The 14,402-nt window shown below is 46.3% G+C and overlaps 1 protein-coding gene across 3 annotated transcripts in view; it reads right to left on the bottom strand.

The window, feature by feature from the left end:
* The window catches only part of PLEKHG4 (pleckstrin homology and RhoGEF domain containing G4), a 91,622-nt gene that overhangs the window by 44,551 nt on the left and 32,669 nt on the right, over positions 1-14,402 (bottom strand). For all 3 annotated transcript variants that reach the window (XM_074881567.1, XM_074881569.1, XM_074881568.1), the window contains exons 5-10: positions 12,502-12,625; positions 11,310-11,403; positions 6,197-6,283; positions 4,264-4,380; positions 1,401-1,499; positions 173-321 (exon numbers count right to left, since the gene is read on the bottom strand). In XM_074881567.1, the coding sequence (XP_074737668.1) occupies positions 173-321; positions 1,401-1,499; positions 4,264-4,380; positions 6,197-6,283; positions 11,310-11,403; positions 12,502-12,625 (670 nt within the window). The remainder of the gene's footprint in view (positions 1-172; positions 322-1,400; positions 1,500-4,263; positions 4,381-6,196; positions 6,284-11,309; positions 11,404-12,501; positions 12,626-14,402) is intronic.

A 14,402-nucleotide genomic window follows, 5' to 3' on the forward strand; every position in this document is an offset into this window, starting at 1 on the left:
AAGAGGCAGCCAGGATAAAATTCATTAGACTTTTCACCTTTGCTGTTTTCAACAAAAGGCCTTGCTACACGAAGCTGCTCTCTAGCCTGCAGCAACGATGGATCATCTCACAGAGCCTCTCAGTGCCTGCTTTTTGTCCATCTCCATCTCCTCTTCCAATCTTGGGGCTCACCTGTAGTCATGGGTGAGGGTGACACAAGATTCCTCTTTCCTCAGTCTGGCCAGGAGCGCTCCACCCTCCAGCTGCAGCCTGACCAGCCGTGCATCTTCAAGAACGTTCTTCATCAACTGCCTGTAATTCCTCAGCACCACAGCTGCCTCCTGGAGGGATCGCAAGAGTGAGATGAGCAGTTACTGCAACCTACAGGTAATGAGGGAACAGGCAAAAAGCAGCGCCCAACCCAAAACACACACACCCCAGGTCTCACCTTGGCCCACCTAGGAAAGAGGGAGGTTGATTCCCACAGCTGTTTCCCTCAAGCCTGCCAAGTCCAAAGTGATAAAGAGTGCTCCTTACACTCTTGATACTTTCCTCACCAGGCTAAAATTGAAACCCAATTCCTATCATTGTCCATACTCCATTGGCTGGGCATAGAAAGAATAAGCTTCCCAGCCTCATGTTCCACTCACAGCTAGCTCCTACTGTTCTTCAAGCCTGAACCTGCACGGCTCCAAGTTGTGGGACAAGATGCACATGAAGGTGTGTGGCTGCATATCCAGAATGTGGATGTACACCCCAGAAGGACCACTATGATATCTTCCATCGTTTTACTGTTGGGACCCTCCGTGCAGAGCTGGCAGCAACTTCCTACCATGTCAGGGGTACAGTAGATTCTCAAGAGTGGGGGAATATAATGCTGGCAGCAACACAGGCTCAGTCTTTGTACCCTCCTCTTCTTGCCCACCTCCAAACTTCTCTTCTGGAGGCAGCAAAGCTGGAATCACAGCACAGCCTTGGCCTGGCGAGCACAGTCTATGTTGTCACCTAACTTTACTCCAGGTCATTCAACCCAACCTGGTGTGGCACAGACTGAGGCAGCTGCTCAGGACTAGAGACACCAAAGCTAGGGCCAGCTACGGAGCTGTGGAGCTGCTAACAATGCACTCCAATGCTGGAGCAAGCACCCACCAGCAACAAGCACTGCTGAAGAAAAGGTCTCCTGGGTGACACCAAGGGATCAGAGAACCAGCTTCTACACCCAGTGGAGCCTCTACCACTTCATTTGGATTAGCTTCTACTAGTCCCACTGTCCTGACAGCTCCGCAGTGACACACAGCACACTGAATACCCTGCTACTACAACTTGCAAATTCAAAGCTACAGCTTTTCTGCAGCTATCCAGCCTCCCGCTCTCTTCTGTTTCAGGCTCACCTCTGATACAAGGTGAGGGACATGCTTACCTCAGCTCTATCTGGTAATTTTCCAGGTTCCACTTTATGAATAGCTCCTTGGAGGAAGGCACAAGCACCTTGGCATCCTTGTAGCAAGTGTTCCAGCTTCTATAAGAAGAAAGGACCAAGGCAGAGATTATCATTTCATGACTAACAGGAAAGCTGTCTTTTCAGCTTGCAGGAGGTTAAAAGTACAGAAATCAAGAGAGGATCAAACACATTAATCCAAGGGTTCAATTCAGTGAAGCTGTATCAGCAAAGCCCATCAGAAAGCTTTAGATGCATCATGCTATACCAAGGCCTCTATGCAGACCTTATAAACTTAGATACTCATGGCTCGTACGGGTCATGCTTTACAGAAAAAAAAAGTTAGTCCACTTATGTCCCACATTCTTCTACTATTAGCAATTCTTGTAACTTCCCACTAAGATGAATCACTATGCATGAATTTTGGAGGAACAGCACATAGAACAAGTACTTGGAATTTCTCTACTTTAAATAATTTCTCTTCATATTAAAAGTAGTGTAAATTAAAGATTAGGAAAATCAGAAAGCTTCCACAATTAAGCACCTTAAACTACCAATGAATCTGAAATCCCTCCTCGCTGGGGGGGGGGAACAGAAAAAACTCCCAAAACCCCAAAACATTTCACAGGGGTTCATGAGACAGTATTTTTTAGAAAACTCAGTGATATAAAGCCTAAATACTGTCAGATGCCACCCTCTAGCCACTGAAATCAGAGAAGGGAGAAACAGCGATTCCAAAACAACCATGCTCAAAACAAAACAAAAAAGCAGCTGTTTGAATCTTTACTGAGTTGAATTCCTCCTCCCTGGAGTGCTGGAACAGCCCCAGCAATGACAGATTAGCAGGCAGGATGCAGGTGAGATCACCCAGACAGGAAATAAATGCTGTTTGCCACATAGCTGCAGATCTAAAGGGGCTGAGCATATGGGTCATTATCACACATGGTACATCGTATAAACAGGCAACCCATACAGATTGATTCCTACACTAACTCCCTTTGGTAATATTTTGCATGTCAAGATGCAAGACACAAACAAGAAGTAGTCTGATATCATGCTCTTTCCTTCAAGAATTATTCTTCTGCTCAGAGCACCTCAACTTCTAAGCTTTTCTCAATTCTGTTCAGAAAACTAATTCACAACCTCTTGCAAAGCTTCTCTGCGTCCTCACTGCCAAATAAACCTCAAATTCTCAAATTCAATTCTAGGCACCAAGATCAGGCTTCTGTACCTCTACTGCATCAGCACAGGTTCATACAAGTACTTTTAGATGGTAGTTTAAAAAATAGGTTCTAAAATAAGTTGGAAAAGTTAAGTTAGCATGTGCCAAATGTTAAGTCTAACTGCTGAAGCTTGCCACCAGCACACAGTGGTATTATCAATGATATCTTAACCTGCTTCAAACGCTGCAGTGTGCCACAGAGCACTCTGGGCCGTGAGGTCAGAGCCAAAAGACCACTGAATCTTTTGGAAGCAGAGGTGATGGTTCTGCCATTCACCAGGGTGAGCAGCGTGAAGACAGCCAGTTTGTGTGCAGATTTACAGATTTCATCCTGTATAGTCTCAGCGTGCCAATACAGCTTTTAAAGATTCAACAAGCACATGATCCACAGGACTTATGCTCCCTCCATAGCACGAGTGTACGCGTGTGGGTATTGGTGCCACAGGTGCTACTTTTGCAGAGTTCTGGCAGTCTGCACATATCCTGCTGCATGGCCAGCAACACCTGCAGTCCTGCCACAGATCATCGGCGTGTGCTGCACTGGTGGCTGCAGCACTCCTTATCAGTGCCTGCAGCACACTTTGCCAGGGCTACCTCCTTTACAAACTTTGGATGCTGCAGTTTCAGCCCTTCTACCTTTGAGGCTTAACCTGGGCCAGCTCAAACATTTCCACAGAGTGGTCACCCTCCCTGCACCTTAGGCTGGCTCTAATCCAACACCTGGATACGGTTCACTGTAGATCCCTTGGGCCACGTTCTGGAGAAAAGCACACAGGTCAAACAGGCTCATGGTAGCAAGGTGTACTCAAAGCAGCCAAACAACAGGGAGAAGGAACGTCCTGCTGGTACTGCCTCCTGCTGTTACCTTGGCCCTAAGTCTCACTGAATGGAATCTGCATGGGGAAGCTTTTGTTTGCTCACCTCAAGGAGGAATACAACACTCCCCCTGGGTTAACCTTCTCTGTATTTTTAGTTTAGATGCTTTCTAAAGAGTTCTTAATGACAACTTTGGTAAATAAGTCAACTACATCTAAAGGAGGAAAAAGATATTCCTAGAAATATGTGAACTAGTTATCAGGAACTTCCAAGTTTCACTCCTGCAAGGACTGCAGTTTTTACTAAAGGAGATCTTAGCTTGGTCTGGGGAACTTGCTCCAAAACCAACAAGATCTAACTATTTTTATTATGCACAAGTTCTTGACTGTTACTTCAATGGCAACATGATACTAACACCTTCTCCTGAGATTGGTTTAAGAAGTGCCTGCCTTTAAGCCTCCAAATATAACAGAAGAGCCACTGTATATCACAACAAAACAGGATTCTGTTTCAGATTTGACCATATTTTGAAGGGAAGGAAGAATTAATGTAATTCAAACAGATGAGTTAAAAACTAAAATTTTACTTCCTGCAGTCATGCCAATAGGCCACAGTGTGCATCCATTTTATGAAGACAGTACTAGTATTCTTCTGATAACAGAAATTCACTTGCATACACAGCTATTACAGGAACCACTGTCTTTTAATGCTTGTAGGTTAAGCTGTTGACAGGCTCCTCTTGCTTCAGCCCCATTACCACGCCATTTCTTCTCTCAGATACCAAAGAATCCAGGACATCCTACTCACCATGCGGAAGCTTAACCAGTCCCGGTGGCAATAAGGGAAGGTCCCATCCAGTTCTAGAGGCAGCTGTGAGCTGTCTATGTGCTTATGGAGGGATTTCATGGAGGTGAGAAGTTCAAACTGCATAGGAATAGAAGAAATAAAAGCACATTTGCATTAAGGTATGAGTATTAGAGGAAGAAGGGGGAAGGTTAATGAAAGACAGTATCCTTTATTTCTTTATCAATCTTGCATAGAAACAAGGCACACAGTGTGTATCTGCAACATGACTACAATATGAAAGAAAAAAAAACCCCAATCTTAGAGCAGCTTGCTGTACAGCTTAGTGGGAGAACCCTGAGGGAATGCAGGCCACAACATGCTGTTTCACCAAGCAGAACATCTGTGATGGAAGTCTGGCAGCAGCCAGCCTTCTCCAGAGCCAGTACCTCCTAGTATAAGCAGAGCAACTCCCTCATACGTTCCCACATCGTGCTGCAATTTGCACTTGTTTGGAGAGTCTGAGAGGTTAAATCCAGCCCCCAGCTTCCCATCTCACTTCCTAGAAAACAACAGTCTAACGGACCCGCCTCTGCCCTACCCTCAACTCTCCACTCATCACAGCAGCTATTTGCTCCAAGTGTTTCCTGGATCTTGACACAGATATCCTACAGACTGGCAGAAGGCAAGTTCTCAGAGCATTTTTATACTCACCAGAGAAACAGACAAGTGCTCCTGCAGGTACATGGAAGCCAGCCCAGACACAGAAACTCAGGTGCAGACATTTAATCCCCCCAACACACATCATGAAGTTTCCACCTCCTCCCAAAATAGTGATGATGCTTCTGATTCCTCCCGCATGCCTGTGCCTTTATTAGCCTTTGCTCTGTTCCCTCCTACACACTTTGGATTTGTTCGATGTGTTTAATGTCTTCTGTAGCTCTCCCTGAATGCACACACCTGCAGCCCCCTCCCTGACTTCAAATTCTTCCACATGGGGGCAATGAGGAAATGGTCTAACAGCATTTGTTATTCTTTAGCCTTCTGGAGCAGCCCGCCACACACACAGCAAACCTGATGCTATTCACAATGCCTTTATCCACAGGAGCCAAAAGGGAGGTCGTGGCCTACTCTGAAGTCTACAGGGTTTCGGCAGGCACAGAATTTCAGTCCACTCTTGGAGGTTGTAACAGTCTTAGAGCAGAGGGAGATGACTAAGATGCAGTCTGATACTCTTCACCCACCACAGAGTGGCTGGGAGCCTACATTTCTCATACAGCTATGGAATACCAAGGCAGATTTACTTCTAGTGGGGGTGTTCAGTGATGTTGTGATGATTTTCCCTCCTCCATTAGCACCTCCTGTTAATCTTCCCAGACATTTCAGCTGCAAAGGGAACCTCACACACATACCCATCTCCTCTTCCCCCTCTTGCAGAAGTCTCTCAGCCACTGACAGCAGCAGCTATGACAAGAGGAAACATGAGATATGCAAAAATCTAGGAAAGCAACAAGTACCTTCAACAGATGGAGTGCGGGATTTAGCCTAATGTGATCTCTTCCTGACCAAGGATTTCCCCTCTTGTTAACAGGGGAATGTGAAAATCATCTCTATTACTGTTGGGTGTGCAGGACCCCTCCATACAGCTATCCATGGTCCCAAACAAACCCCCTGTGTCTTGAGGGCCCCAGCAGACTGACATAATTATGGCGCAAATGTCACTGATGGACTCAGCAATAAACAGAGCATGACAGAGATCTGTTCAGCTCACATAAAATTTTACAACCCTATAAATACCACACCCGTAAGAGACCACAAGCATAAAATACAGAGAGCAACTACAGAGGTTTCATGTGAGAATAAACATACATCAGTGGACAGAGAATTTGCTGTTTGGAGAGTTAAATAAAGGCTATCAAGAGCTCCCCAGCAGCCCCCGGATGAATGGTTCCATTACCTGTCCTGCTGGTGGCTTCTCCATCCGAAAAGTCAGATCTCTTTCAACCAGAAGCAGTACTCCATGAATGCAGTGAGGATCTATGTCCTGCAACAGAACAGAGCGCAAATCCATTACCAATCTGCCTGGGATGCTAAGGAGAATGTACCACACCAGGTTTGTACAGGAGATTGCAATTTATTCTTCAAAAGTATTTATGAAGCCTGGAAGGCAGTCACCAGGTATAGGGAAGGCCATTCTACAGAGCACCAAGGCTGTATCCTTCAGACCAACTAGTCCTGCAGTATTTAAGGAAGCAATGAAAGAGGTCAGGTCTTGGCTGTACTAAAAAAACCTCTGCCTTCTACAGAGGGAAATGTGTCAGGAGGTTAAACGAAAAAAACCAAACAAAAACACCACTATGTTCAATGTCCAAGTTTTTTCTTGATAACTTTCCTGGTCACTTCTCCTAACTGAAAGGAAGTTTTTTTCTCCTTCACAGTGCCAAAAACGTCGTCTTGTCTTTACTTACTGCCAACTCACAATCAAGGACTTGCATCCTGTTGCTACTGTTAAACCAACAGAAATTCCAAATACAATGGATGTCTGGCAGCTGTAGTTCAAACTCGGTGATCCGGGAGCAGCTCTCCCATTATAGAAGCACTCTACAGGGAAGTGAGAAACAGGCACAAAGAGCGACAGCAGGAAGAGGGAAATGTAGCAGAAAGATCCAGACCATGGAGACAGGGCCCACTATATACATGACACCTGGACCAGGATAGCAAGGAGAACAGCCTGTCATTCCACATGGTTAAAAAGAAGAGCCATCCCATCTAGATGTCTCCTAGATGGTCTTTGCCTCTGGAAACATCTCAAACAGTCAAGCAACAGATCCTTTCTGGTATTGCTCAAGCTGCAAGGAACCTGCCGCACAACAGGCCATGACAGCAGGGGAACTCTGTTTAAATAAATGGCTCCAGCAGTGTTTAGGGTTAAATACCCAACACTAGCAGCAGAGCCAGAGTACAGAGGCAAGAGGACCAGCCACAGACTGAATCACTTAACCTGACACTGGGCCCAGTGCAGCAATTAAGAAACAATGCCAACACAAGGAGACCCAATTCTGCAAGTGAAAGCAGCAGCAGAGATTCCAGAGCAGAGGAAAAGACTTTTCTCTCATCTAGTCCTAAAACAGGATCCTTTTGAACAGGCAGGAAAAAAAATCCCAACTGAAACACCCTCCAAAACCATGAGAGGTTTCTAAGTCTTCTCAGAGCTCCTTCTCCAAAGCAAATTATTCACACTTTCACTGTTACTTGAACAGTGATCAAAAGGCCAAAAAGAATTTATTGCATAATTAGGCTGTATTAGGTAAATATTGAAGCTCATCTGAGGAGAGGATGGGGAGGTATTACAGCTGTATCAGCAACTCTGAATTTGTCTGCTAGGAAGTGCTGAAGGATGAAGACTAGCCACAGTTTCAAGACAGATCATGGCACTAAACAAACTCATTCTTTCACAACCCCTCTTCCCTGCAACAGTCATGAGATGTGCAATCTGAGTGAGGGATAAAGGTAGTGATGGTGTAACATGAGGTTACAACAGTCAAAACACTCGCTTGCTCATTACTCCTGAAAATAGAAACTGAAAAACGATTCACAAGTAAAGTTGTCAGGGGAGAAGTTCAGGGTTTTCCAACCCAAGAAGAAGTAATACCTCCAAAGAAATCAAGTATTTTTTACCATATTTTTGTCTTTAAACAGCTGAAGTCAGTCTCATCCAGCACTGATGGAGCAATCCAAATTGACTAAAACAGTTTACAGGAGCACCTCAGGAGACAGGCAGAGCTGGAAGCAGCAGGATGCTACTCGAGGAAGCTTTCCTGCAGCTTTCTGCAATCTCTTACCACCTTTGCTAACAAAACCAGCTAACTGGAAGCAAAGAAACAGTCACACACATGTAAGTGAACCCCTCACCTTCCGAAACAGTCACAGTGAGGACAGCATAGAATAGAGGGGCATCAACAGGAGCTCGGAAAGCACCAGGGTAAACACCCATCCTTTTATTATTCTTCTTTAAAAAAAACGAATTAGATATTTTCTTAGATCTTTCTCAGACTGAAGTTTCAAACAGTATTCTGGCTTCCTGACCCAAATGGAAGCCCATGACCAGACTTAACGCTGGCACAGTTCGAAGCACAGGCTGCCAGGAATACCTGTGCAGATGGGAGAGCCCCCAGGTACCACGTTCAATCTCAAAGTGACCACTTTTAATGGAGTAGTAGGAGGTCCCTGGTCTTTAACGTCCAACCAAGGTCCTCCGTACTTTCACAGTAACAGGGCATGTAAATATACCTCTTGAACACAAAGCTCTGTGCAGAACTTTTCTGCTTTCAATGGCTACTATACTATCTCTTTTGCCTTCAGGAACAGACTCTTCCCTTCCCAACTCACACACAGATGCAGCAGATTACAGGATTAAGTGTTCGCACTGATGCGAAATCCAAAAGAATCTCACTCTGTAAAGACTCAGGCAGAGGCAAATCCCAGATACCTGTTCACTGAAGGTCAGCACACACATGGAATGTGTGTTCATGCCCTGCCTGCTCACCGACCAGCACTACTGAGCAGCAAAGTTCCTCTGAACAGGTCCCACAGCACAGAGCTTACTGGTGACAACCTGTGAGCAAACATCACAGCAGCATTTACCTCTGCAAAAATCCTTACTCCAAAGCATCAATTACGCAGCTTCCCACAGGAACAAGCACGATCTATTCTTGCAGCATGTATGCACTGCACATTTCCCTTCTCCTCCGTACAGAGCTGCCAGAGTTCCTCCTTGCTCCTTCCTGAGTTAGCTCTGCTGCAGCGCTTTCTGCCCCTGCTCCCAGTGCTGTCTGGGACAGAAGGACCTCCCAGTCACCCATAGTCTAAAAAGGAAGGAGGAAGAAAGTCTTGCAGAACACAACTCCCCCCATCCCGAAGGCAGAGAGGGTGAGAAGCTTTCACCAGTTTACAAGGTGGCTATAGACAGAGCAACCGGCAGTCTCCCAGTGTTGTAGGGAAAGCTACCTGCTAGCACCAGTCTATTAGCACTTAAAAAGTCTGTTCACACATTTCTTTTGGAAGGATGGAAGAGTGAAGTATTTCCTCAGACTGACAGATCTTGAACCAGAAGCCTGTGGGATCAGTCTTCCCTCCTCAGGAAGGTTCTCTAGGGTTAACAGATCCAAGCACTGCAGCAGGAAGGGACTCTGCACTAGGGCATCCGATCTGTGCTTACCTACTGTGAAGCAGCACTCCTCACTGCTCGGGGGGGGGGGGAAAACGTCCCTTCAAAATTGAACAAGCAACACTGGATCTCAACACTGAACAGATTCCACATACATTATCACAGCAGGCTTCACAAAAGCCATGTAAATATAATCCCGTTGAAGTAAAGAGCAGAACAGCAGAGAAATGAGCTCCAAAAGACAGTCTGCCAGAGATAAGAGACGCTGGGAGATGTGTCAGGGATTTCAGAAAGGACCCCAAGGAGATGATCTGTTCTGTGACCTTTGAGGCATAACATATAGTCTGTGTTTCTGCATCCACTGGCCAGCAAACGTTGCCACGCTCTAGAAAGCTCAGCCTGCCTCACTGTCGTTACAGTCAGTTTTCTGTATTTCTCTGTCCTCGTTTCAGAGCAGATGAGAGTACTGCCATGGGATCACAGAGACAAACACTAAGGATCTCCAAGAGGCTCAGAGGAGCCAGGGGATTATTCCTGTGCCATAACCAGATGATGAGCTAGCTGAACAGGTCTCGTTTACGGAATCTGCAGAAGAGTCAGGGTAAGGATCCAAAAACCACAAGCAGAGTAATCAAGCCTCTGTCAGTCCCTGTTACCTGGAGCACACACTCAACTCTAGCAGCACATTAATCCCTGTTAACTAACTGTTGCACCACCCTGATAACAAGGTGCTCAGAGCCAAACAGCCCTCACAGCAGGATGTTAGAGGCACTGAAAAAAGCTCCCCCCTCCCCCGTCTAGTTTCAGAGGATAGGAAATTTAAGGTTGGCATGGCTTTATTCCTCGCATGCTCGTATGAGACTGGGGACTCAAAAAGCACATTGCGTCTCAACGCATTGCTGATTTCCAAATCATCCCATTAAGACAACTGTGCAATCATGGGCAACAAAATACTCAAAATCTTTAGCAAGCCCACTGCCATGTGGGCACAGCATAAAAGAGAAGGTAACTTGCTTGTTACCTCTGCAGAACCAAGCAGGGCACCAGATTATTCCTTCACCACAGAGAACGAGCACTCTGATAGAGCTCACAGCTCCACCCAGCCCAGGAAGCAGGAGGACAGACCTCTGACTCAGCCCCAACTCTCAGATGTGGCACTGAAGCACATAAACCACAGAGACACCAACTTCATTAAAACATTGCCCTGTTCCAGTTTGCAGAGTTTGAGTCCTAAGAGACCTAAGCTCTGATTTAAAAGGAACACCTGCTTAAACAAGATTAGTCACAGCTACAACCCAGCATCTCCTTGGCTTTCTAATAGCAGCAGATAGCTTCTATCTGGGAGCGGGGGCAACACAACCCACTTGCTTTCCAAATGACTGATATGAAAGCCTTTGACCTGAAGCAATATAGAGTTACAGCATGTCCGATTCCAATCATTCACCGACAGCCACATCAACAGCTGCATGGGCTCTTCCACCTGGCACGACAAGCAGCGTCCTTCCCTCCCCTCAGCAGCAGGCAGAGGCCTCTCTTCCTCTCTTCTCTGTGGTGGGCAAAAATCCCTGCATATTTCACACAGCCTCTCTGTGCTGGGGACAACAGCTCTGAGCACGATAGTTCATGACTTGGGTACGTGCTCCTCAGCACAGAGATGGAAGCAAATTTGGAGGGGTGGGGAGGGGTGTTCTCCCCTAACTCAGACTGGCTTAGGTGTTTTGCTTTGTCTGCAGTCTGGCAAGTCCAGGTCATTTTCCTAAAACAGGGCTGGGTACATAACTCCACCTCCCAAAGCCAACTGAAAGCCAGGTGGCAGATGGAGACAAAAGCAGCAGATGGAGATGTAACATGCAACCAAGATGGCAAGCCAACTAGTGCTCCTTTGCCCAAGCTCAAGGCTCACCTGCAATATGCTGAATGCCTTGAAGAGAGCAGGAACTGGTGAACAGCGACGAGCATCCACAAGAACAGTCAGACCCAAAGCCTGACATTCTGGTCTGCAAGGACAGAGAAAAACAGGTCATGTTTGCCAGCAATGCAAATCAACAAGACTCTGGAAACAGAGCCCATAGTCATGACAAGGTGAAAAAACCCAGTACATTACAGCTCTGTAAGGACACTGTCCACCTTCCCCTAACCAAAAATATATACATGAAAGCCATCACCTGGATTATTCAGTTTTTACCTTTGCTATTTCCACCTGAACTTTCCATTTCTCCAATTCCTAGGACACATCTCACTGATCGCAAAGGTGCAGATACCCACTTTGTGTAATCCACACAGGAAAACCAGTCCTTCCTAATTGCACTCAGGGACAAGCTTGGCCTTAGCCACACTGCTTCCCAAGAATAGCCATTCTGGATTAGACCCAGCATCTATCTTGCCCAGAATCAGATTTGAAGGGAGAAGCATAATAACCAAAGCACGAATACCAGAAGCTCTCTCATGGATTAAGCCTGCTCCCTTTATCAATGGTTTAAAGGCTTCAAAACAATCACTGTTAGCTTTACCTCTTATTATTTTAATCATCTAAAAGAAAAACAGTCTCAGTAGAGCCTGAGATGAGCTGGGGGGTAAGAATGTCACAGTGAAAGGAAGAGTAGCTGCAGCGCACTCCAGCCTGAAAACTCCAAAACCAATTGTCAGCCAGGCATCAAGGCAGATTTTCTCAACCCTTGCAGATCCTCCCTCCCTCTCAGCTTGGAGGCCTGGCCCTAAAATATCATGTCACAAGGCTGTATCACAGAGCTGCTGCATGACTGCCCCATCATAGCTCCCAAATCCCACTTTGAGCTAGTGAAGGATAGTAAGAAGGGCTTGGATTCATGGCGATGCATGAAAACCTTCGGTACGTACCCAATTTTATCACACCATGTGCACAAGGCGCATACAGAATAGCCAAAGTGCTTACTGAACATGAGCCCATTCACCCTAGCAGGACATCCCCATCTGTACAGTTTTGGGACTTGTCTGGACCAGGTTCCTAGGCCATTAAAGTCAACCCGTTCCACTCACTGCCTTGGCTTTCACCCCCCGAAAGGCAAAGTGAACACGGCAGCAGCTGTCCACCCTGTCAGCCCAAGAGCATCACAAACCTTGGGATGCTATGCAAGTACAGAAGAAGGCGTACAAGCTCAGTGGTATTGCAGTGAGGGTTTAACCAGGCTGTGTTCCTTGTTGTTATTATGGCCACTGCACGTCCTGATTTATCCCTGGTACCTGTAAAAAGAGGCAGGGGGGGAAAAGTCACACAAGGAAGTCAGAGCCTGGTTCCAGGTCAGTATGCCTCATACTCCCCTACCACCACCCCCTCACCTTCCTGGAAATGCTCCACAGATCTTGATATAGTGCATGTTGCAGATTGCAGCAGGCTGTAAACACACTCCCAAAGTACCCAAATGCTGCTGCAGAGTGAAGTAGCTGAGCTCTGCTTGTCTTTTCTTATGGTAGTGTCAAATTTGGACTAGTCTCTTCTACCCAAACACACATTCTTCATAAAATACAGATGAAGTTGGCTAATGATAACCCAACCTTGTGAGAAAAGCAAGAATCTCAAACTCAAGATAAATAATCTCACCTCCACTTATGTCACAATATTCACACTGCTGTCAGACAAGAGAACACAGACAGGTTTGCAGAACAACATGCGCAACCTAATGAGACCAGGCACGCATGCTGCAGGCTGAGCCTAGCACGGAACCAGACATCTCCTGGGAGCAAAGCCCTGGAGCAGGAGCCCAGAGCTCCTCCTCAGAGGCTGCAGAGCGGACAGCCCCGGAGCACACTCTTGCCTGCCTACAGCTCTGACAAGGGCAGAGTCAGTTCCAGGCTTTCATTAGCTTAGAGCTTGCTCAGTGCCTAGGGAATAGATAAGGCACAGTATGGGCAACACAGCTGAGTTGTGATACATTGAGGAAGGAGAAATCCCTCTGCTTCAGTTAGCCAGAACAACAGTTCTCTGCCCCCCGCTTTCCAGAAGTCCAGCGACACAGCTCATCACAGGAACCAAGCCTGCTCTATGAGCTCCCAAAAGTAAACGATAGTCTGGCTTTAGCCACAACACACACCAAGAACTCTGAAGAGAAGGACACAACAGCACCGTTTCTGGAATCACGTCCAGCCTCCCCTCCAGATGCAAAGGAGAGGTAAAGAGCAGGCAAACACACCACTTTGGAGACCCAGAGCTGCCTCTGCCATTCGAAAGCAGGCAGTGCCCATGGAGTCAGCCTGCTCAAGCGACCGGCGCTCTGCACTCGTGCATGGTCACCAGGCAGGTAAGTGATTTGGAGAACAGTAGGGACTACACCTCTGTTGTGTGAAAAATAATTCACAAGAACAGGAGCCGTTTCCTGTCACACAAGTTGTATGAGAGAGAAGGGGAAAAAAAACCCCAGGCACAAGACAAATCCAGAGGCTTAGAGAAAACTATGTCTTTCTGTCTCTTCTGAACTTTATTGCTACCACAGGAGATACTGTCCTGGACCACCTCTCTTCCCATCCCAGGGACAGGCATGTGAGCTGACAGGTAAAACAGATACAGATGGACAGCCCCAAGCACAGAAAACCATGGTGTGATCTCAATCTGTCACTAGGACGTGACTTGAGTAAGGACCACAGACACAGATGGGCATCATTTAGAAGCAGGGCTTTCTCCCTCCCAGGGACCAGAACTGTGACACAGGGTTTCTCCTGCTAACAGCAGGAACAAAATTTTTCATCATCTGTGTGATTCAGGAGGAGTTTTATTACTCTGAAATACCGTATTCTGGACACTGTATAATCAAAGAGCTGGAGAGAAATTAGAAAAAGCTTATTAATATGCCTTGCTTCATAAGCTAAGGGGATCATCAGAAAATAAGAAAAAGCAAAGCACTCAATTACTGGAAAAAATGGCTCAATAACCAGGCTCAGTAAAAATATTCTTACTCTGAAGCAACATCTTTTGTCCATCAGGGAGGCTGGGCATCACCAGAACTTGATTAAACCTTGAACTTCC

This window comes from Strix uralensis, chromosome 12 (genome assembly GCF_047716275.1).
Source record: "Strix uralensis isolate ZFMK-TIS-50842 chromosome 12, bStrUra1, whole genome shotgun sequence".
Taxonomy (NCBI): Eukaryota; Metazoa; Chordata; class Aves; order Strigiformes; family Strigidae; genus Strix; species Strix uralensis.